This window comes from Coregonus clupeaformis, chromosome 21 (genome assembly GCF_020615455.1).
Source record: "Coregonus clupeaformis isolate EN_2021a chromosome 21, ASM2061545v1, whole genome shotgun sequence".
Classification (NCBI taxonomy): domain Eukaryota; kingdom Metazoa; phylum Chordata; class Actinopteri; order Salmoniformes; family Salmonidae; genus Coregonus; species Coregonus clupeaformis.
In genome coordinates this window covers 21,280,192-21,304,765 of record NC_059212.1, presented here as the reverse complement: position 1 = coordinate 21,304,765, position 24,574 = coordinate 21,280,192, and the positions used below count along the sequence as shown (strand labels likewise).

Sequence of the window (24,574 nt, the reverse complement as noted above, 5' to 3'; positions counted from 1 at the left end):
CACCGATCTTGACAAACCATTTCTATATGGACCTCGCTTTGTGCACAGGGTCATTGTCATGCTGAAACCAAACTGTTGCCACAAAGTCGGAAGCACAGAATCGCTTAGAATGTCATTGTATGCTGTAGCGTTAAGACTTCCCTTCACATGAAAAACAGCCCCAGACCATTATTCCTCCTGCACCAAACTTTACAGTTGGCACTATGCATTCGGGCAGGTAGCGTTCTCCTGGCATCCGCCAAACCCAGATTCGTCCATCGGACTGCCAGATGGTGAAGCGTGATTCATCACTTCAGAGAACGCGTTTTCACTGCTCCAGAGTCCAATGGCGGTGAACTTTACACCACTCCAGCTAACGCTTGGCATTGCGCATGGTGATTTTATGCTTGTGTGCGGCTACTTGGCCACGGAAACCCATTTCATGAAGCTCCCGATGAAAAGTTATTGTGGTGATGTTGCTTTCAGAGGCAGTTTGGAACTCTGTAGTGAGTGTTGCAACCGAGGACAGACAATTTTTATGCGCTTCAGCACTCGGCGGTTCCGTTCTGTGAGCTTGTGTGTCCAACCACTTTGCGGCTGAGCCATTGTTGTTCTTAGATGTTTCCACTTCACAATAACAACACTAACAGTTGACCGGGACAGCTCTAGCAGGGCAGATATTTGAGAACTGACTTGTTGGAAAGGTGGCATCCTATGACGGTGCCACGTTGAAAGTCACTAAGCTCTTCAGTAAGGCCATTCTACTGCCAATGTTTGGCTATGGAGATTGCATGGCTGTGTGCTCAATTTTATACACCTGTCAGCAACGGGTATGGCTGAAATAGCCAAATCCACTCATTTGAAGGGGTCCACAAATGATGTTCCTCTATCCCGAGTGCCACATTTGGGACATGCACTTAGCGTGCCCTTTGAAGATCCATTGTTTTCACTAATGCACATGTCCGTATATCAATAGCTGGCTAAGCTAATGGCTGTAAACTAGAGCTGGGACGAAAAAGCGAAAACTATCGACACAGACTATACCGACCACTTATCATGTGCATTTTGCTGATATTGTTGATAACAATAAGTAGCATATAATAGAGAAATGTGAAATAAAATGTTTGCTAATATGGGTGATTGTTAATGGGACCATTGATAGCTACAACATTCAAACTAGTACTAGTTGTTCAAAGGGTAATAAAACAAAAAGTGGTTAACATTAATGTCGTACATTTATCATTCAATTTATCGGTCTAGTATTAATTCAGTAAATGTATCACAATATGGATTTTGGTCCATAATCGCCCACCTTTACTGTACAGGCTATATTTACAGCTAGCCGTCTGACCGATGCGTTACAGCTGTCTGAAGGACGCGTAAAAATGGCTTTGAGATTCAATGGTCGAGCTTAGTGGAGTGGTTTGGAAGCGAGGAGGAAGCCAATTTGCTGGTCTTGACCATTCTCAAGAATGTAAATCCTCTTCAGACCTAATTTAAGATGTTCTAAGGAAGTGTACACTTGAATTCAACACTGATCATCCACTTAATATCTCTAATCATTTTTAGGGCTCATAGGAAATGAACCCAGCATGTTTAAATAGTCACTTGGGCAAAACTTTCAGTTTTTAGCTTACGGCTCAGTTTACTAAATGTACAAGATAGGGATTTGAGGTTGAGAAATATGGAGTGGGAGGCAGGTAGAAAATGAGATCTATATAAAGATGGAAAAAGAGAGGTAGGTAGAGATGGAAAGACAAAGATAGGTAAAGATTGAAAGAGGTAGGTTAGAGATGGAAAGAGAGAGGTAGGTTAGAGATGGAAAGAGAGAGGTAGGTTAGAGATGGAAAGAGAGAGGTAGGTAGAGATGGAAAGAGAGAGGTAGGTTAGAGATGGAAAGAGAGAGGTAGGTAGAGATGGAAAGAGAGAGGTAGGTTAGAGATGGAAAGAGAGAGGTAGGTAGAGATGGAAAGAGAGAGGTAGGTTAGAGATGGAAAGAGAGAGGTAGGTTAGAGATGGAAAGAGAGGTAGGATAGAGATAGAACGAGAGGTAGGATAGAGATGGAAAGAGAGAGGTAGGTTAGAGATGGAAAGAGAGGTAGGATAGAGATAGAACGAGAGGTAGGTTCGAGATGGAGTGAGATCTAGAGTAGGTAAATGGACATAGAGGTAGGTAGAGAATGAGAGAGTTAGGTAGAGATACAGAGGGACGACGAGGTTACACAAACTGTCACAGCTGGATTTGAGGATGCCCTGGTTTTCCCTGAGCGTGACTTACGGTGTAAACAAAGAGGGGATAAACACTGAAAAAAAATCTGCCTCCCTTGGCTTTTATCCAAAAAGAAAGAAACACACACACACACCCTCCCCTGTCCTCCCTAAACACACACACAGCTGGCAGCCCAACGTTGTGTTACGGGGGAAATGACCGGCCAAGAAAACAATGGCTTTTTCATTCACTTGGCTTTTATTCACACTTCAGATCTGCTAACAGCACAGTCCATACATTCCACTGTGTATGCCCCCGAATGGCCCTGGTCTCCCATCCCAGCAGGCAGATATAGATTAAAACCATCAGTGATCGTATAATAATAATAATAATAATAATAATAATAAATAATAATAATAATAATAATAATAATAATAAAAGCAGCATCTGGTTTAAAAAGCCTTAGGGTGACAGCACTGATCATCATCTGCCTTATCGGTGTAGAATATTTACCTGAACGTAACCATCATGATCAATTAAAAAAGAAACTACCTCATGATAAATAAACATAGTCATCATAACATTATCGTCGTCGTCAGAATCAGAATCATAATCCACATTAAGAATCAAATAAAAGTGACTCAAGCCTTTTAGAGAAAAAGATGATTGCTATGGTGTGTGGTCATTCACACTCCCTCTCCAAATGGCTGCTGTGCCATTGTTAACGTAGTAGTGTAATACAGTTTCCCCTTGCATTACTTGACGTAGATCGAGAAAAAAAAGTCCAGAACTGGCATAGTCCTTTAATAAGTCCTTTAAGACAGCGGGGCAGATATTGTATGTTACCAGTGAGCTACAGTGGGCTCCAGGCCAGATTGAACTGGAAATGGACCGAAACACATCTGAGCCCTGTAGAAAAGTCCTGTGTCTGCCTGCCGACTGGACTGGACATTGTAGGAGTCCTTGAGTATAGAGTATCCAGTAGCAGTGATATGATGATTTCAAAGGCCTCCCGGGGTATTTAGTGTGTGCTTTGTAGGTGCAGTTCTCACTCAAACCAGCAGATGGCAGTAGTCTCCTAACACCCCCACTATGGCCAAACCTCAAAGTGACCATGGACCATACCATTTCATGAAATAGGGGCTTCATTGGAAGAGAGCTACAGTGATCAATAATTGTAAAAGTCCAAAACCCCAAACTAAAGTATCCATCATCCTCTGGGTCAAAAATCTGAACTCAAGTGTCCATCTATTCATCGCAGAGCTATGGCCTACAATGTAAACATTCCGCTTCCGGCATCCGCCGTTGTTAATTTGGCCCCCCTCTCATTCTGTCTATCTTCTGTCACACTTAGTTCGCCATGGTTTCCGTCCGGATGGTCCCAGTTGGTGGAGCGTATTTGCTCATTGGTACTGCAGGTAATTCTTGAGAGACTGGGGTAAGGGCAGGGACTCGATCTCCTGGAGGCGCTCTCGGCCCAACGCTACCCGGGCGGCCCGACGACACAGGTCCATCAGGGGGAGGGGTTCCGCTGTAACCAGGAAGAGAAGAGGAAAGGTTAGTTGGTGGTTTTTACAAGGTAAAAAAGTCAGCAAAATACAGAATTCACTTTTTACTGTGCGTGACAAGGAAACAGGATCTCTGACAGTGTAAAGGCCAGTTTATACTTGGTCTAACGACATGTCTGTAGACAATTAGTGACAAGTGTCGCTGGTCAAAACAATGTTTAATTTATACTCCAGTGGAATGTCTGTAGACCATCGCTGCGACTGTCAGTTTCCTTGTTGCACAGACATAAAAACAGTTCAAGTCTCTGCGACTGTAGCAACGTCCGTTGTCGTGGTTACCGGTCTGCCACAGCATCCAGACCAAATGCTCCTGTGACAAGATGATGTGGGAGTTCAAAAATTCTCCAATAGAATGAAATACTTTTATTTCTTCACACCGTGGCAGTAAGATATTTTCTGTAAGCTCGCCATGACCTTGTAAATAATGATGTTGTGGGTTTATTTTCCTGTAATAATGCATAAAATGTAACTAAAGTTAAGACGTTGTCAGCTATAGCTAGCAACGAACCAAAACATTGTTTATAAAATTGCTTTTAGTTGCCTGGCATGCTAGGTTGACATTTACTGAATTCATTTTTCAACGGATGGGTTTATTGGTGTTAAAATAGAGAAGGTCGGCTATTTGGAGCACAGGGCTGCTGATGTCATGCACAGGCTGTCGTTTGGCATTTTATACTTTTTCATAATGACAAGTTTGATGTCGGACGACAATAGAATGTTCATGAAGTCGCTACGACAATTGTCTACAGACATGTCTATAGACGGACTGTAAACCAGCATTATGTGTATCAGATCAGTGTATGTGTTTAACTATGCATAAAAGAGAAGCATGCAAGCAATGTTGTAATCCACCTCCTCTCCCTACAACTTTCCAGCTGACGCTCCCATCTATCACATTTAGTGCCTGCTCCTTTTCACAAGGCCTTATAAATTACACCCACAGCCCGGTTGCTAGAATGATATTATCGCCTCCCATCTGCCTAGACCCGTTTCCCCATTAAGACCCCAAGCCGTGACCTATATATCTACAGTACAAAGGTGTCACTCCTACAACCTTAGAACTTGGGCTGCATCCCAATACCCTTTAGGTTTCTTTACTAGCCTCCTTTCCCTCTGGACTACTAGTATGTGAAAAGAATGGATGTTATCATACTGATTGGGTGAAGAAGAGGAGACAAGGACAGGTAGCTATTCCATAATGAAAACAAATATTTGTTGACATTCTATTAGTGAAGTGGAGCCACCTTTGGATAAACTAATTACAAATGCCAATCTAAAAAGGGACAGTGTTAATTTTCACGGTTCTGTTTGGCTCGTCTCCTGCAGGACTTGTTGAAAGGTATTTTTGCTAGTGAATTATGAGTCATTTTCATGTAGGGCTGCCAACTTGGACTCAAATCAAAAATCGGGGAGATTGAATGAGTTGATTAACATCGATTACATTCCATTTATTCATTTCAGTCAGGCATTGAAAAAAGATACTGTATTAGCTTTACTGCTCATATTCGAGTTTTAGACTCATTCCTTGGGGATTCTACGCTGAACCGGAAGGGTTGGCAATGGTAACACTACTTTCGTTGTGCATTGTAGTGTTTTGGGACAGCAACCTTGTTATCTAACTAACGGAAATTACATGTTCTATTTCACCCTTGCCGTTAGCTCATACCACTCTGTGATTGGCCCATTGGCTCATATTAAAAACTTTTGACATCACACGGTTGGGTGGATGGATGGGAGGGGTGGGGGACATGTCCCTGCATGTTCTATTTCACCCTTGCCGTGAGCTCGTTAGCTTATACCGCTCTCTAATTGGCCCATTAGCGCATATTCAAAACCTTTGATTGGCTTAATTACATCACACGGTTGGGTGGCTGGTTGGGAGGGCTGGCGGGCATGTCCCTGCCCAAGACCTCTGTGACCCTTGCCATCAGTGCCAGTGGAGGTTCGCCCAGGGATAGAGGATGGTGGGAAATGGGGCGCGAAGATGGACAGCACCAAAGATATGGATGCTTATGTCTCTGCCCTAACAATGGGAATTATTATCCACAGAGCGGATTGGTTGTTGACATCAACCGCCTGTATTCAATGGAGTTTGAGATTATCTGCTAGCCTATGCAGACCGTCTCGAATTTCAACAGAGACAACTCCGATATAAAGTGTTTTTTCTCAAATATGCCGGGATGTCACGTGCATCACACTTATAAGTACCCTCGTAACAACATAAGAATTACGAAACTTCTATTAGATCAAATAAGCCTCACGTATCAAAATAGCTATTCATGTTTGTCTTGGCTAAAATCGACACTCTCTCATTGCCCCCCATACAAAAACTCCTCACCTGCTTAATAATTAAAATAACTGCTTAACGTGGACAGATTTTGGGCAGAGATCGGGCTCACGCTTCCCCTCTCTCTTTCTCTCTGGTACCACTCATCCAGATGGAGAGAGAGAGTGTGTTGTCTATCGCAGTGATGCCCCCTGTAAGGTGACATGCCACGTGCTGTTGCCTGAGGGATGCAACGCCACAGTCGTGCTACACTTTGACGGTGTCGTGCTACAGTACAGCTTTGACAAAGAAACCAGAAACGTAAATGTTGGCTACTGAAATACATTTGTGAAACAGTGAGTACAATTCAGACCAATACCCATAATTGCTAACCCATTGGTCTTATCCATAAGCCACAAAAGGGAGAAAACGCTTTGAAACTAACAAACAAAATGGTGTCTTGCCTATTTCACAAGGTCTTGCCTCAGAGTTCCCTGAAGTTACTCAAATCGAGGGAAATGGCAGTTACAACATTGCCATAACCTTTTCTAACATTAGACCTGAAGAGTTATGGCATCATTGGAGGAGTCTGACATGTCGACACAGCCAGCATCTCACCCTGCTGTCCTTCTGTAGGAAAACACTCATTATCACCAACCTCCCACCTGTTCTCCTACCTGCACCGCTGAGCTCAAGGTTAACTCCACACGTTAGAGACCTGTCTATCTCAGATGATACACCACGCGCTCACAAAGTCATCTAAACATGGTAATTAATCAATACACACTCCCACACACACACACACACACTTATCTCATTAGACAGAGACGCGTCACACACAAATTACACAATACATTCCATGTACAGCCATGTAGTAGAGAGCGCTGTGCAGAGGTTGCGATTCTTAACAGTTGCATATTGTGACAGGAACACTATGTATTGTAAGAAGAGAATCGCAACCTCTGCACAGCGCTCTCTACTACATGGCTATTAGGAGTGGGGCACTTATCAAATAATAGTAAGCAAAAGCATTACATTATAGAGGGGGAGACTCACTGGGTTCAACAGACAGTATTATTCTAGTGAATAGAGGATACACGCTATGAATTACAATGGGTGAGTAAAGCACTAGGTTATACAAGGTAGCACACACACACCGCAGGAAGTGTTGAGAATAGAATTCCGTGTGGCAAGCTGAATGTGCTTGTGAAAGTGCACCTGAAAGTACAAACACACAAAGCAATGTTTTCAGTGAGCTAGCTTCGAGAAAAAGATAGACACAAACACTTGAGTCGACACTACTAGAAAGCCCTTTTCAAGGAACACTGAGGCACTTTCTAAAACCTGCGTAAGTCTACACAGTATACCAGTAGTCAAAAACACTGGCCATAAAAAGATAGTGTGTGCAGGCTTTTGCTCAAGCGCAGCACTAACACACAGATTCAGCTAAACAAGGTCTTAAATCATTACGTGATTGGCAAAATCTGGTGTTTTAGTGGTGGGTTGGAACAAAGCTGCTCGATACTGTCCTCAGGGTAACCTTGCAGAGTGAATCCATCTTCCAGTGGTACAGTAGACCTACCATTTGTCAAGACCCCTCTGACTAGCCAATGGGAGGCTAGTCTGTCATGCTGGCACTAAGGGCACACAGACAGCGTCTTCTCTTCCCTCTGCCAAATCCTAAAAGCATTTCAGACGCACTGCACCACAGTGTGGGCAAGACTAAGCATTTACACTTGCCAAAAAACAAGGCGGCCAAACAATGAATTTCTATTTTTGTTTTAGGATCTGTTCAGTTCTCGGTGTCCTTGATTTGCCTTTTTGCTCCTATTGTCTTTCATGCTGTATTTCCTTCTGAAAATGGACCAATGAAAATGCTTTGTACATCAGGATCTATATATCCCAAGATGTTCCAGATGTGTCCCTGTCCTTTCAGGTGTACAATATACCTCCTTACAGTTATCACATACATAGTGCTTGCTGTATAGTTTAAGCCCTGGTGTTATCGAAAGCGTGAAGTGTCCCCCCACATAGCAGAGGACAGATAAACATGCTACTGTACCCTAGAGCCTCCATGCCAGTATGCTTCTGCTTTAGCCAATTTGTCGTCATCATGCTAAGGCAGCAGAGCACAACTCTAGTCTATGAGGGTCACAGTCCTGCTGGTTTTCATTTCTCCCTGGAACTTAATTGATCAATTAAGGTTTATGACTGGCTAGAGAGTCTACTGACTTATAAATCCTGTATAAAGGAAAAGGTCAAAAACCGGAAGACACTTCGGCCTTCGAGGACTGTCCGGAGCCGTGCATCGCTGTTCTACAGTCAACAATGAAGCATTGTTAAAGAAAGAGAGCGTCTTCAGCAAGGTATTGAGGCTAAATGTCCTCTGGAGTAAAAGTCTGCCAAACTCTCAAATACTCCTGGCAGACAGTTCAGAGAGAGTGCAGACCTATAGACACCACTCCATTTGTTTGAGGGATGCGCACATTCCTGCGTCTGACAAGTCGTAGCATGCTCCGTCTTCATCTATGACATCCACTGTTCAGCCCATTAGCTGGGGAAAAATAATAATTTGTTCTTCTGCAGAGAAAAAATACCTACTTGGGGGAGGGGAAGGATTGGGTTTTTCTGGTTCATCGTTATGATTATTGCTCAAGCAATTTCTGGAGCCCGGTTGACAAGCTGAGGGACTGAACATATCAAAGGGGCCAGTTTCGTAGCAAATCCAATTAATTTGAGCACGCTCAAAAGCTCTTTAGTGCTCAGTAGCAGGGGGACTTTTCTACAGCAGCGCCGGTCTCAGGAGCTTAGAGAATGCGGAGAGTCACCAGTAGAACTGAGAGTCACCAATCTCTCTTTAAGGAGCACTGGATGGTTCTCGAACAGCTCTGATGGAATGATGACAGCCAGCTTCACCCTAAACAGCTCGGTAGAAGGTTACAACAAAACATTAAAAATTAAAAGGCAGATGTTCTAAACTAGGAAGTTCGGATCAATCAATATATTTCTTAGAACTCCCTAAGCTTGTCTGCTGATGACTTGAACATGAATGAAAAGGGGACCAGTAAGTTATAGAAGCCCTCACAAGAAGTCATGCCTCAGTGGATCCCACTGGGAATGTAATCAGAGTGATCCAGTCCTGAGTGATTAGTGCAATTAGTAGTCTTTGATCAAGGAAAGGATGGGTCATGGAGTTCATCAAGAGGCGAGACACATCAGACAGATCAGGACATATTAAGTGGCAGGAAGTGGGAATACAGCACCAGTGCTGGGGGATTCACAGCTCAACCAACCACCATTAGATAAAACAGTTTAGAAAGCTGCATGTTGCAGTATGTTGTAGCAATTAGCTACAGATTTGCCAACCCTTCGTCATAAGATGCATGAAAACACATCAATATATTGTCACTTGGTTTCACGGATGACAAATGACATGAAAATATCCAGTCATTACACATCACTAGTCATTAACTATTCATTTGGCCCGGTATGATGATGGCATCAATTACCACCACAATTACTATACATAAGTACCCAAGATGTGGTGACTCACAAAGCCATTATTTGAACATAGCGGCAGCAGCATCTATTAATGCTAGCTGATAAGCTAATGAGGCGAGTCAGGTTAAGCAGCTAACTCGTTTATCAGGCCAGGCCAGGTCTACTGTAGTGAGAGGGGAGCTACATCTGATGGAGCGCTATATGACATGACACCCCTTAATGACATCTAATAGACAGTAGTTCACAGTGAATTTATTGTCAGTCCCTCAAAGGCAGCCGGGGCAAAGTGCTGACGCAGAATCCTCTATTACAGTACTCCCAACAGTATACATTTTCATTGTGGTCCCGGAGAAGTTGAATGAGGTGCAACAACAAAAATGTGTACTGTTGGGGTAATCGAGGAGCTGGGAAACACTGTATTAGAGGATGCTGCGTGAGCACTTTGCCCTGGCTGTCTTTGAAGGGACTGACAATAAATCCACTGTGAAATACTGCTCTAATATGATGGATTTAAAGACTTAAGAGGAAGATTTGAGAGAGAACAGGTAGGGGAAAAGCAAGATGGACATTTGATCGATATAAAGATAAATTATAAATATGAAAGCACTGTGGGGGGGTAGAGAGAGGGAGAGACGGGTAGGAAGGTAGAGACCCATACACAGGAGGTTTTCTACTGTGATTTGTGTGCATTACGGGTGTATTTGCGTTGAACAATCTGTCAGAAAGCCAGAAAGATACCAGAAGATCCCACGCAGTATGAAACCCAATCCTTCTCAAGGGAATAGAATCGCCTCACAGTGTTTGCGTCACATGATTTCCCAAGCATCCAACAGCGTCCAATTCAACGCGTCCAATTGTATGCCTTTCATTCGATTCCATGCCTTTTGCGTTCAATGCACATTCATATACACTGCAGCTACAGGATGATGATAACAATTGGCCGCATCGGAGTTGTTCAATGATTGCTTTTTTACATTGCAATTACTGGAGTCGATCAACCACCTCTGGGTCTAATTCAGCTGGATCACCACCTTGGAGGCAGTTTGTTATGGATTGAATGTCTCCTTGACTTCCACTGTTTCTGAAGCTGCCTGGGAATGTGAACAAGTGGAAAAGATTGATGAAAACACGAACAGACATGTCAACACTGATATGTAAACACAGACAGACATGTAGACAGTGATATGTAAACACAGACAGACATGTAGACAGTGATATGTAAACACAGACAGACATGAAGACAGTGATATGTAAACACAGACAGACATGTAGACACTGATATGTAAACACAGACAGATGTAGACAGTGATATGTAAACACAGACAGATGTAGACCGTGATATGTAAACAAAGACAGATGTAGACAGTGATATGTAAACACAGACAGATGTAGACAGTGATATATAAACACAGACAGATGTAGACGTAAAACTGACTATCCTACCGATCCTTGACTTCGGCAATGTCATTTACAAAATAGCTCAGCTGGTAGAGCACGGCGCTTGTAACGCCAAGGTAGTGGGTTCGATCCCCGGGACCACCCATACACAAAAATTTATGCACGCATGACTGTAAGTCGCTTTGGATAAAAGCGTCTGCTAAATGGCATATTATATTATTCTACTCAGCAAATTGGATGTAGTCTATCACAGTGCCATCCGTTTTGTTATCAAAGCCCCATATACTACCCACCACTGTGACCTGTACGCTCTTGTTGGCTGGTCCTCACTACATATTCGTCGCCAAACCCACTGGCTCCAGGTCATTTATAAATCACTGCTAGGCAAATCCCCGCCTTATCTAAGCTCATTGGTCACCATAGCAACACCCACCTGTAGTATGCGCTCCAGCAGGTATATCTCACTGGTCATCCCCAAAGCCAACACCTCCTTTGGCCGCCATTCCTTCCAGTTCTCTGCTGCCAATGACTGGAACGAATTGCAAAAATCTCTGAAGCTGGAGACTCTTATCTCCCTCACTAACTTTAAGCATCAGTTGTCAGAGCACCTTACCGATCACTGCACCTGTACACAGCCCATCTGAAATTAGCACACCCAACTACCTCATCCCCATATTGTTATTTATTTTGCTAATTTGCACCCCAGTATCTCTATTTGCACATCATCTCTTGCACATCTATCATTCCAGTGTTAATACTAATTGTAATTATTTTACACTCTGGCCTATTTATTGCCTTACCTCCATAACTTGCTACATTTGAACACACTGTATATATATTTTCTGTTGTATTTTTGACTTTATGTTTTGTTTTACCCCATATGTAACTCTGTGTTGTTGTTTTTAATCGCACTGCTTTGCTTTATCTTGGCCAGGTCGCAGTTGTAAATGAGAACTTGTTCTCAACTGGCTTACCTGGTTAAATAAAGGTGAAATAAATAAATAAATAAAGTAGACAGTGATATGTAAACACAGACAGATGTAGACAGTGATATATAAACACAGACAGATGTAGACGTAAAACTGACTATCCTACCGATCCTTGACTTCGGCGATGTCATTTACAAAATAGCTCAGCTGGTAGAGCACGGCGCTTGTAACGCCAAGGTAGTGGGTTCGATCCCCGGGACCACCCATACACTAAAAATTTATGCACGCATGACTGTAAGTCGCTTTGGATAAAAGCGTCTGCTAAATGGCATATTATATTATTCTACTCAGCAAATTGGATGTAGTCTATCACAGTGCCATCCGTTTTGTTATCAAAGCCCCATATACTACCCACCACTGTGACCTGTACGCTCTTGTTGGCTGGTCCTCACTACATATTTGTCGCCAAACCCACTGGCTCCAGGTCATTTATAAATCACTGCTAGGCAAATCCCCGCCTTATCTAAGCTCATTGGTCACCATAGCAACACCCACCTGTAGTATGCGCTCCAGCAGGTATATCTCACTGGTCATCCCCAAAGCCAACACCTCCTTTGGCCGCCATTCCTTCCAGTTCTCTGCTGCCAATGACTGGAACGAATTGCAAAAATCTCTAAAGCTGGAGACTCTTATCTCCCTCACTAACTTTAAGCATCAGTTGTCAGAGCACCTTACCGATCACTGCACCTGTACACAGCCCATCTGAAATTAGCACACCCAACTACCTCATCCCCATATTGTTATTTATTTTGCTAATTTGCACCCCAGTATCTCTATTTGCACATCATCTCTTGCACATCTATCATTCCAGTGTTAATACTAATTGTAATTATTTTACACTCTGGCCTATTTATTGCCTTACCTCCATAACTTGCTACATTTGAACACACTGTATATATATTTTCTGTTGTATTTTTGACTTTATGTTTTGTTTTACCCCATATGTAACTCTGTGTTGTTGTTTTTAATCGCACTGCTTTGCTTTATCTTGGCCAGGTCGCAGTTGTAAATGAGAACTTGTTCTCAACTGGCTTACCTGGTTAAATAAAGGTGAAATAAATAAATAAATAAAGTAGACAGTGATATGTAAACACAGAGACATGTAGACAGTGATATGTAAACACAAACATACATGTAGACAGTGATATGTAAACACAAACAGACATGTAGACAGTGATATGTAAACACAAACAGACATGTAGACAGTGATATGTAAACACAAACAGACATGTAGACAGTGACATGTAAACACGAACAGACATGTAGACAGTGATATGTAAACACAAACACACATGTAGACACTGACATGTAAACACAAACATACATGTAGACACTTGCGAATACACACACGTGCAAATAAACTGTACACACGCACGCACTGCCACCCACACCCATTACCACAGGAGCAAATTACTTGCCGAGTTAATATTTGACCAGCTTCCCACTGGCATATTTACAGAGGCAAGCTGACTCTCTGAGGCTCTCAAGGACAAATGAGACTGATCCCCACTGTGGATAGAAAGGCTCTCCTCTGATCCCTGTACATCACAGTGGTAGCTACAGTGTATGTGAGAGAGGAACGGCTGGGTCTGATTACAGGTTTAACAGGACCAAGGCACTTTCCATTGGCCAGGAATACAGTAGCAGTCTACTGCAGTTTGATAGTAGAGTACAGTACCAGCAACAGCTTTCACATGCTCATTTAATGGCTAATGTTTCCTGCAGACCCCGAAGGAAATCCCCATATAGTAGTGTTAGCATTATGTTAACGAACAATTAGGGAAACTTGCATACGTGTGTGTGTAGTACGTTTTAATGTCTGCATACGTGCAGAACAGTGTCAATGTGTGTGGGTGTTTGTCGAGACAGATAATCCTCTTTCCTCGGCACTGTACAATATAGCAGCCAGAGCTAATGAGCTCTCACAAGCAACAGCTACCAATGCAGGTCTCTCTCCAACGGGAGCCATACAAAACACAGACGCATCCAGTAAATAGTTAGACATCCAATAAGGATTATGACACAAACAAAGGTTATGGAATTGTAGCAGCCATGGGTAGCCACGTTAACCGTCATGTTAGCAGGCTGCCCACTTGACTTTGTTAATATACACTGAGTGTACAAAACATCAGGAACACCTTTCCATGACAGACTGACCAGGTGAATCCAGCTGAAAGCTATGATCCCTTATTGATGTCACTTGTTAAATCAACTTCAAATCAGTGTAGATGAAGGGGAGGAGACAGGATAATTTTTAAGCCTGAAGACAATTGAGACATGGATTGTGTATGGGTGCCATTCAGAGGGTGAATGGGCAAGACAAAATATTTAAGTGCCTTTGAACGGGGTTTGGTAGTAGGTGCTAGGCCCACCGGTTTGTGTCAAGAACTGTAATGCTGCTGGGTTTTCTGTGTGTATCAAGAATGGCCCACCACCCAAAGGACATCCAGCCAACTTGACACAACTGTGGGAAGCATTGGAGTCAACATGGGCCAGCATCCCTGTGGAATGCTTTCGACACCTTGTAGAGTCCATGCCCCAACAAATTGAGGCTGCTCTGACGGCAAAAGGAGGTGCAACTCAATATTAGGAAGGTGTTCTTAATGTTTTGTACACTCAGTGTACACTTACAAGCATTTCCCTACACCCGCAATAACATCTGCTAAGCACATGTATGTGACCAATAAAAATGTATTTGATAAAAAGGCAGAGGGATGTGTATTCAAGCTACTCCAAGATTACACAAAGTGATTACACTAGTGATGGAATTTGGAATCCATTTTTGTTTATTTGTTTGTGCTACTATCAATAGCAAACACCTAGTTTGCCCCAAAATAACAAAAACGAATGAGGAGAGAACAGTCGTAAACACACAAGCTCACACACCAACCTACACTCCGCCCACACTACACACCCATAATTGTCCTCAATAAAACAAATTGATGGCCGACGACATCTCAGAACACATTACTTCCTCCTATGCCAACAACACGAGACCGGGGAACCAATGTCACCCACAACACCAGCTTCCTGCGCTGTGATAACCTGCCCAGTACCACTCAGAGGACAGAACAGGGTAGGGCTGGTGAGAGGGGTAATATAAACAAACCCTCATTGGCCGCAGCTTTTTATATACAGTGAGGGAAAAAAGTATTTGATCCCCTGCTGATTTTTTTTTGCCCACTGACAAAGAAATGATCAGTCTATAACTTTAATGGTAGGTTTATTTGAACAGTGAGAGACAGAATAACAACAAAAAAATCCAGAAAAACGCATGTAAAAAATGTTATAAATTGATTTGCATTTTAATGAGGGAAATAAGTATTTAACCCCCTCTCAATCAGAAAGATTTCTGGCTCCCAGCTGTCTTTTATACAGGTAACGAGCTGAGATTAGGAGCACACTCTTAAAGTGAGTGCTCCTAATCTCAGCTTGTTACCTGTATAAAAGACACCTGTCCACAGAAGCAATCAATCAATCAGATTCCAAACTCTCCACCATGGCCAAGACCAAAGAGCTCTCCAAGGATGTCAGGGACAAGATTGTAGTCCTACACAAGGCTGGAATGGGCTACAAGACCATCGCCAAGCAGCTTGGTGAGAAGGTGACAACAGTTGGTGCGATTATTCGCAAATGGAAGAAACACAAAAAATAACTGTCAATCTCCCTCGGCCTGGGGCTCCATGCAAATCTTACCTCGTGGAGTTGCAATGATCATGAGGAATCATCAGCCCAGAACTACACAGGAGGATCTTGTCAATGATCTCAAGGCAGCTGGGACCATAGTCACCAAGAAAATAATTGGTAACACACTACGCCGTGAAGGACTGAAATCCTGCAGCGCCCACACAGTCCCCCTGCTCAAGAAAGCACATATACAGGCCCGTCTGAAGTTTGCCAATGAACATCTGAATGATTCAGAGGAGAACTGGGTGAAAGTATTGTGGTCAGATGAGACCAAAATCGAGCTCTTTGGCATCAACTCAACTCGCCGTGTTTGGAGGAGGAGGAATGCTGCCTATGACCCCAAGAACACCATCCCTACCGTCAAACATGGAGGTGGAAACATTATGCTTTGGGGATGTTTTTCTGCCAAGGGGACAGGACAACTTCACCGCATCAAAGGGACGATGGACAGGGCCATGTACCGTCAAATCTTGGGTGAGAATCTCCTTCCCTCAGCCAGGGCATGGAAAATGGGTCGTGGATGGGTACTCCAGCATGACAATGACCCAAAACACACGGCCAAGGCAACAAAGGAGTGGCTCAAGCAGAAGCACATTAAGGTCCTGGAGTGGCCTAGCCAGTCTCCAGACCTTAATCCCATAGAAAATATGTGGAGGGAGCTGAAGGTTCGAGTTGCCAAACGTCAGCCTCGAAACCTTAATGACTTGGAGAAGATCTGCAAAGAGGAGTGGGACAAAATCCCTCATGAGATGTGTGCAAACCTGGTGGCCAACCTCTGATTGCCAACAAGGGTTTTGACACCAAGTACTAAGTCATGTTTTGCAGAGGGGTCAAATACTTATTTCCCTCATTAAAATGCAAATCTATTTATAAGATTTTTGACATGCGTTTTTCTGGATTTTTTTGTTTGCACTGTTCAAATAAACCTACCACTAAAATAAAAAACTATAGACTGATCATGTCTGTCAGTGGGAAAACGTACAAAATCAGCAGGGGATCAAATACTTTTTTCCCCTCACTGTACTACAGTAAATCTCTGTTAACAGTTACAGTGTCCTGTGGGAGAAATTAGGTCGTTGGTTCTCTAAAAAGGCAGCCTGTCCCTGAGATGCCCTTCACCAAGCAGGGCTGAAATAGCCTGGTCCAAGATCAGTTTGTGCTAGTGTCTTGCCATTGGCGTTACATTGACCATAGGAGTTGGGAAGGCAGCACAAGCAGGTCTGAGACCGGGCTAGGGCTGAAGTGGGCATATATCTTATTCCATCCGATTATTGATCCGTTTTATATTTCAGGATTTTATTTATTCTAGATATTTATTCTAGGTTGAATGATTTAGAATGCTAACGATGTCTGACAGGTGCTATGAAGTATTGTTATCATCATTAGGCAGGCTTGAAGGGGTGAGGGGCTTAAAGCAGTGGTTTGATAGGGAATTAAATCATTTCACAAAAACACTTGTCGAGACAAAAGAAACTGACTGACTGTTGATGAAAGAGAGAGCGTGAGTGAGGGTGAGAGAGGGACAGAGAGAGAGAAAAACTGTCGATGGGAAAGATGGAGAGGGGAAAATGGGGGCACCAGATGTGAAAACGAACCGGATCAGAGTCTGGGTCACTATGTTCAGGAGATTACAACAGCTCTCCCAACATCACTCTCTCCTTCCCTCCTCCTCCCTCTCTCATGGTCTCCCTGATATGCACTCTCTCGCTCAAAAATAAAACGTGTGACGGAAACGTGTATGCAGGAGTCCGTTTTATTGATGGTGAACTGTACAGGGGCTGAGATTCCCAGCACTGCAAGCAGAGGCACCATGTTGTGTGTGTGTGTGTGTGTGTGTGTGTGTGTGTGTGTGTGTGTGCGTGACCTATCCACCCCCTACCACCTTGAGTCCTCATTACCAGAGAACACACTGACTGCGCTGTTTCTGACCGAACAGAGAGGAGTGGATAATGCACATTTATTTCCAGCAGGTTCAAGGAAAGTTGTCTAAATGAGGAAGCGAGGGCCTCCCATGGGTAGAGGTAAAGCAGAGGATAGGACAAACACACACATGAAACACACATGCCGATGAAAGCAAGCGAATGCGGTCAGAGAGGAAAATACTGTCTGATCATCTTCAGGCTTTGCTCAGGGGTAGTGTGTGTGTAGTGTGTAGTGTGTATAGTGTGTGTGTGTGCAGTGTATGTGTGCAGTGTGTGTGTAGTGTGTGTGTGCAGTGTGTGTGTAGTGTGTATAGTGTGTGTGTGTGCAGTGTATGTGTGCAGTGTGTGTGTAGTGTGTGTGTGCAGTGTGTGTGTAGTGTGTGTGTGTGCAGTGTGTGTGTAGTGTGTGTGTGTGCAGTGTGTGTGTAGTGTGTGTGTGCAGTGTGTGTGTGCAGTGTGTGTGTAGTGTGTGTGTGTCTAGTGTGTGTGTGTACTGTGTGTAATGTGTGTGTGAGCAAGCGTGCGTGAGAGAGAGAGGAAAAAGAAAGAGAGAGAGGAGGGAAAAAGAGAGAACAAGAGAATGAGCTAGAGAGATGGAGACGTGTAATTTTACACAAGGGTACAATTCTGTTTTTCCTCCTATTCCTATTCTGCCTGGGTAGGAAACCTATTGACCTGCCAAGGTCAGAATCCTTGACTACAGACCAGGACAAACCTACTGCAGATATGAAGAGGAGAAGAGGGGGGGGCATGCAGCCAGAGAGAACCACACACACACACACACAAACACACAGAGAGAAACACATACACTATATATACAAAAGTATGTGGACACCCTTCAAATTAGTGGATTTGGCTATTTCAGCCGCACCAGTTGCTGACAGGTGTATAAAATCGAGCACACAGCCATGCAATCTCCATAGCAAAAAAACATTGGCAGTAGAATGTCCTTACTGAACAGCTCAGTGACTTTCAACGTGGCACCATCATAAGATGCCACCTTTCCAACAAGTCAGTTTGTCAGATTTCTGACCTGCTAGAGCTGCCCTGGTCAACTGTAAGTGCTGTTATTGTAAAGTGGAAACGTCTAGGAGCAACAACAGCTCAGCCGCGAAGTGGTAGGCCACACAAGCTCGCAGAAAGGGACCGCCGAGTGCTGAAGCGCGTAAAAATTGTCTGTCCTCGGTTGCAACTCTCACTAACTGTCTCTGGAAGCAACGTCAGCACAATAACTGTTTGTCGGGAGCTTCATGAAATGGGTTTCCATGGCCGAGCAGCCGCACACAAGCCTAAAAAAAACATACGCAATGCCAAGCATCGGCTGGAGTGGTGTAAAGCTCTCCGCCAGTGGAAACGCGTTCTCGCTCTGTTTTTCATGGTCCAGGATAGGTCCCTTTGTTCCAGTGAAGGGAAATCTTAATGCTACAGCATACAATGACATTCTAGACGATTCGGTGCTTCCAACTTTGTGGCAACAGTTTGGGGAAGGACCTTTCCTGTTTCAGCATGACAATGCCACCGTGCACAAAGCGAGGTCCATATAGAAATGGTTTGTCGAGATCGGTGTGGAAGAACTTGACTGGCCTGCACAAAGCCCTGACCTCAACCCCATCAAACACCTTTGGGATGAATTGGAACGCCGACTGCGAGCCAGGCCTAATCGCCCAACACCAGTGCCCGACCTCACTAATGCTCTTGTGGCTGAATGGAAGCAAGTCCCCGCAGCAATGTTCCAACATCTAGTGGAAAGCCTTCCCAGAAGAGTGGAGACTGTTATAGCAGCAAAGGGGGGACCAACTCCATATTAATGCCCATGATTTTGGAATGAGATGTTCGACTTTTGGTCATGTAATGTATATAGTTCCTAGCAGTAGACAAAGTCATCTCACAGACAGATTATGGAAAGAACCCAGAAAGAGGGCATGAAAGCACACACACTGATACTGTTCTCCTCCTCTCCTCTCTTTCCCTTCATCACTCATCCCTCTATCCATCCATCCCTCCTTTTCTCTAGCTCTACATCCCTCCTTTCATCCCTCCTTCTCTATGCCACCCATCTTCATCTCTTCTCTATCCTTACTCTCAAACCTATAGCACATCCTTCCAACCTAACAAGAGGAATATGAGTCAGTGTGATTGAGATGTCCCACAGGCAATGAGACTGAACACGCACGCACGCACACACACACTTCCTCATCATGTGTGCCGTTCTCCAGTGATTCACACAGAAAATCTGAATTAAGGCTCTATAGATGAGAAACTGGGAAAACTGTGTGTGTGTGTGTGTGTGTGTGTGTGTGTGTGTGTGTGTGTGTGATAGTCACAAGGAAGTACAGTTGGATCTAGGAGATCATTTTGAAACCAGAGAGAGAGGGATACGACAGAAAAATAGAGGTGTGAACACTCAAACAGTAATGACTTGTTTAAAACATGCTGAGTGTGAAAGCCTGTAGTCTAAACACAGACAGAGGGGGGATCTGGAAGACAAATTGTGTATAGTCTAAACTCAGAGGGGGTAGTACATACACACACACACACACAGACTTCTGCGGTAATGGGGGCTGTAAAAGGTGCAAGGGTGTGTGTGTGGAGTGTAAACAGAGTGGAACATGAGGCTGGAATGTAGAGCCAGGGCACCTGCATGAGGGCAAGGAGCAGTATAAGCTACTGTCACAACAAGGAAATCAACTACCTGTCAGGTGGATGTCAGGTACACAGTAGTAAAACAATACTACCTCTCACTAAATAGTGTGTGTGTGTGTATGTGTGTGTGTGTGTGTTTGCTTTCACTTCTATATCCTTGCAGCTACACTATAACAGACCTATAGAAAATACTTCTATGACTATAGATAGTAACACTATCACACTGGTGGCAATAAGATTCATATCACCTGCCACACACACACACACACACACACAGAGTGAATTCAAATTAGAGTTTGCATAAAGAAATCTGCCCCCAGTGCCCCACAGGCTGAAAGATAGTGAGCACATGCAGATAAATGACTGAGGAGGATGATAGACAGAGATGTTGGCCAGGTCGCAGTTGTAAATGAGAACTTGTTCTCAACTGGCTTACCTGGTTAAATAAATGTGAAATAAATAAAATAAAAAATAAAAAAGAGGAGGAAGGGATGGGAAAAGAGGAGGAATGAGAAGAGGAGGAAATGGGAGAGAAGGGCAGCAACAGGGTGTTTTAAGGTAAGAGTTTTCACACTAAACCTATTTTTAACAACAAGAAAATGGGTGTGCACAGTCCATGTAAAACATTGCCAAATTCCACTTGGTCAATCATTTTCTTACCCAGGTATTTTATCATAGCGAAGTTACTCAATAAAACTTGAGTCAAATGCAGGGAATATACTCATTCTCCCACGGTAAACAACTCCGTCGCACATTGTAGCACGTTGACTGCAACGCTGGCCCTACAGTAAAACTTGATTCAACATTAACCACAATGAAAGAGTTGCCTCATAAAATGACAAAAATAACTTGGAACATAATCTAAGAAGTCTTAAAATAAACAATCCTTTACTGTGTGTTACATAACTAGAACGGTATTGCCTGACAGTAACCATAAAAAAAGTAGAAACATATTACTACTCAAGGCTGTCAAGTCAGCAAGAAACTATTATTGTAATACAAAGGGGAGGGGCTTGTCCGTTATATCAATAGGGAGCCAAACATTCTACGCTTGAGACAAACACTCAAAACTAACTTGCACTTGTTTCATTAAGAAATACCTGACAGCATAGGTTCGGAAGTGAATTAGCGAAAGCTTATTTGCCAACTAACGCTAATTAATACTTTTATGGAGCAGAGGGTTCGCTGTGAAACGGACTACTACATTTGCCATTGTGACCTGCAGCCTGCTGAGCCGCCTTAACAATGGGGAACTGGAGTTCGCCTGAAAATGGTGGCAAGTGCACTTCACAGGGTAGATGTAAGTAGATATAAGTGCAGGTAGCATTTAGGCGAAAGTATGTTTCTGAATGACTATCAATTTTACGTTTCATGATTGCAATATTTCATATACGAAGTACAAATGGAAGAGCTCAATCAAGTTCTATGTTAGGAGATGCTAGATGGAGGTAGATTAAATATAATTTTCGTAGAGAAGGCGTGTAGTGCATTGTGTAGAAAATGTAGGAAACTTTCAGAACTTTGAGAGTCTAGCAAGGTCACCTCTACTGAACATTTTTATGCCAAATTGACAAGCAGTAGAACTTCTCTCTTTCAACGAGTAGCACAGAGCAACATTGGTAGATGTTTTTTACTGGATAGTTTTCTGACAGCCTGCCTGTCGCTCTCATTAACGTCTCCTCACCGTCTCCTCCATCTCTCTCTATCTCACTCCTCTCTCTCTCCGACTCTGGCACTAAGCAGATACGAGTTCCTATCTAACAATCTCCCTCTCTCCTCTCTCCCAGCTGACACAGACACCTCTGACCTGCGCCTTCTCCTGGTGGGACCTAAACGCACAGGCAAGAGCTCCAGTGGCAACACCATACTTGGACGTAAAGCCTTCGACACCAGAGGGGGCGGGCCAAGCACTGCGGCCAGTGGCACCGCGGCCGGTCGTAACGCCACCGTGATTGACGCCCAGGGCTGGGGCTTCTCAGAAGACTCCGTCCCCAAGGAGGAGAAGATAGAGCTGCTAAGAGCCCTGTTGTTGTGTGGCCCTGGTCCCCACATTGTCCTCCTGGTGATTCCCCTACTGGACTTCACTGAGGTGGAGAGGCAAGCAGTGGAGAGGCGCATGGAGGTCATGACCTCTAGTGTGTGGAGGCACACCATGGTGCTCTTCACTTTCGGCGACCAACTGAAGAAGGGGAGTGGGCGAAGCCTGGAGCAGCATATCCAATCTGGGGGCCTGGCACTGCAGTGGCTGATGAAAAAGTGCAGGTACAGGTGCCACGTGTTGGATAACAAGAAGGAGGGAGAGTGGGAGGGAAAGGAGGAAAGGGGTCAGGTGGGCGCATTGGTGAGCAGGGTGAAGGACATGTTGCAGGAGAATGGGGGATGGCACTTCTCCCTTCACATGTATCACAGGCTGGAGGAAGAGTGGAGCCAGAGAGAGCAGGAGCTGAGGGAGAAGATGGAGGGAGAGAGGGAGATGAAGATTGAGCAGGAGAGGGTGAGAGAGACTGTGAAAGAGAGGCAGGGCCAGAAGGAGTGGGAGAATGACTCAGAGAGAGAGAGGGATGAGCGGTTAGTGGTTAAAATGGTGACACCATATGAGCCTGGGAGAGGACAGAGACAGGCCTTCTGCACCATTAGACGCCACCTAGCCTAATTAGACTTCTCCATATATTGACCTTGCTCTAGCAGCAATTAGCCACGACTGTTGAATAAGGACTGTTGAACTCATTCCAAGTATCAGGAAGGCTATGTGGAAATGACTTATATACACTGGGGGTGTCCCCCCCAAAAAATTGGGAATTTGATGCTCCCTGACTATCCAGCTTTCATTTTGGTGATTCTTAGCAACCTGGAAAGAGTGAAGGGACTGTTTAAATTTAGAGCCAATATAATTTCTACACAGTTTCGATTTGGTTTTAGTCATTTCAGAGGTTGTTCTTCCCTCGAAAAATAAAAATAATAATTTTTGTTTTGTTTTACACGGGCCGCATTGGGCTCCAGATCAGGCCTGCAGGCCTTGAGTTTGACATGTGATATATACCAAACATGTGCTGTCTGTTTTGCCATGTACAGTATTTACATTAATATTTTAGTCATTTAGGGCCGAGAGACCAGAGGTGGCAGAACGGAGGGCTCGGGTTGGGGTCTGGTCGGGATTAACCAATGTCCACCAACTTGCCGGGATGTTTTTCTATTTGTGTAACTATAATTTTATGTACTATTTATATGAAATGACAAATGAAAAATAATCGAAATACACTACTGATATAGTTTATTACATGATGTCTAGCTTGCTTAGTTCATTTCATGGGCTTACAAACCAATTACTCATGTATTCATAATATGTGTTTTTGATATGTATCCAACCTAATAGACCTATTGTTATCAATTATACATTCATAATGCATAATAAATGAACACATTTTTCCATTTGAAGTCCCTTATGTTCCTGAAAGCCATTGTTCCTGCTCGAGTCCATTGTTAGTGGCTCTTTTAGCACCTGGTCTTTGTCCCTAGCTACTGTGGGATTGGAAACCATGATGAAATTGCTACAAAAGAGCTTCCAGGTTCACAACTTGTTTAATAGACGCTTTAGGCGCATCACATCAACACCTGAGTTATAGTACATGTAGCATAAGTCACTAAGTCAATAAGCCCACAAGCTAGAGACCTAAAAAGGTCACCAAAATGAGCAGCAAAGAGCTTTGGGGTTTCACACAGGCGGTAACATTTGGTGTCAGATGTGGGATCCAAAATAAGCCTTCACTAATTGCTACGTTCCTGAGAACCAAACAAACTTAAAATGTAGAAAACCTACATGTACAAATACAGTAACCTAAGCTTCCCACACAGAAATGTATTTGAGAACAAGTGAGATGCACTTTCTAGACTTTGTGGACTGATTTCAATGCTATGGGGAACTGGAGCTTTTAGCTCGAGGTTTAAGCCTTTGGCACAGCCAATTGCAATGTCATAGAAGGTCTTGGGGGCTGCAATGTCATAGAACGTCTTGGGGGCTGCAATGTCATAGAACGTCTTGGGGGCAAGATATGAAGTATCAATAGAGCAATAAATATTGCCCAACCGACACAGCCATTATTAATTTTGTAGCTCTTTCCACAGTAAGGTTTTAAAGAAATAAGTGTGAATAGTTTGATATAATGTCTGGGTAGTTGAATCTCAGAGGGTGGTGACATCTGCTGTGTGCAAAGTAAGGTAACAGCATTCTGTTTCATTTTTATAATCCATCTTACCCAACCCTATGACATATCTTATATAATGTTTTGTGGCTTATATGTTATACAATATTAGTTGGCATAATTCAAACCATGGAACCATAAAGCTGAGGCGTTTATAGGATTTGCACACATGATGATTTGTTTTTAGCAGGGTCTGGAAAAAATGTGGCCTTC

General features: G+C 43.6%; 2 protein-coding genes across 2 annotated transcripts in view; one reads left to right on the top strand and one right to left on the bottom strand.

The window, feature by feature from the left end:
* Nucleotides 1-2,431: 2,431 nt before the first annotated feature.
* Nucleotides 2,432-24,574, bottom strand: part of LOC121535068 (SPRY domain-containing SOCS box protein 4-like) — a 61,909-nt gene continuing 39,766 nt past the window's right edge. Inside the window, exon 2 of the mRNA XM_041841765.2 lies at nucleotides 2,432-3,719. Coding sequence (XP_041697699.1) covers nucleotides 3,592-3,719 — 128 coding nt within the window. The 3' untranslated portion in view covers nucleotides 2,432-3,591. The remainder of the gene's footprint in view (nucleotides 3,720-24,574) is intronic.
* Nucleotides 21,200-23,597, top strand: LOC121535067 (GTPase IMAP family member 7-like). The gene is made up of 2 exons (XM_041841764.2): nucleotides 21,200-21,462; nucleotides 21,950-23,597. The coding sequence occupies exons 1-2, from the start codon at nucleotides 21,408-21,410 to the stop codon at nucleotides 22,813-22,815; spliced, it is 921 nt and encodes a 306-aa protein (XP_041697698.1). The 5' UTR covers nucleotides 21,200-21,407; the 3' UTR covers nucleotides 22,816-23,597.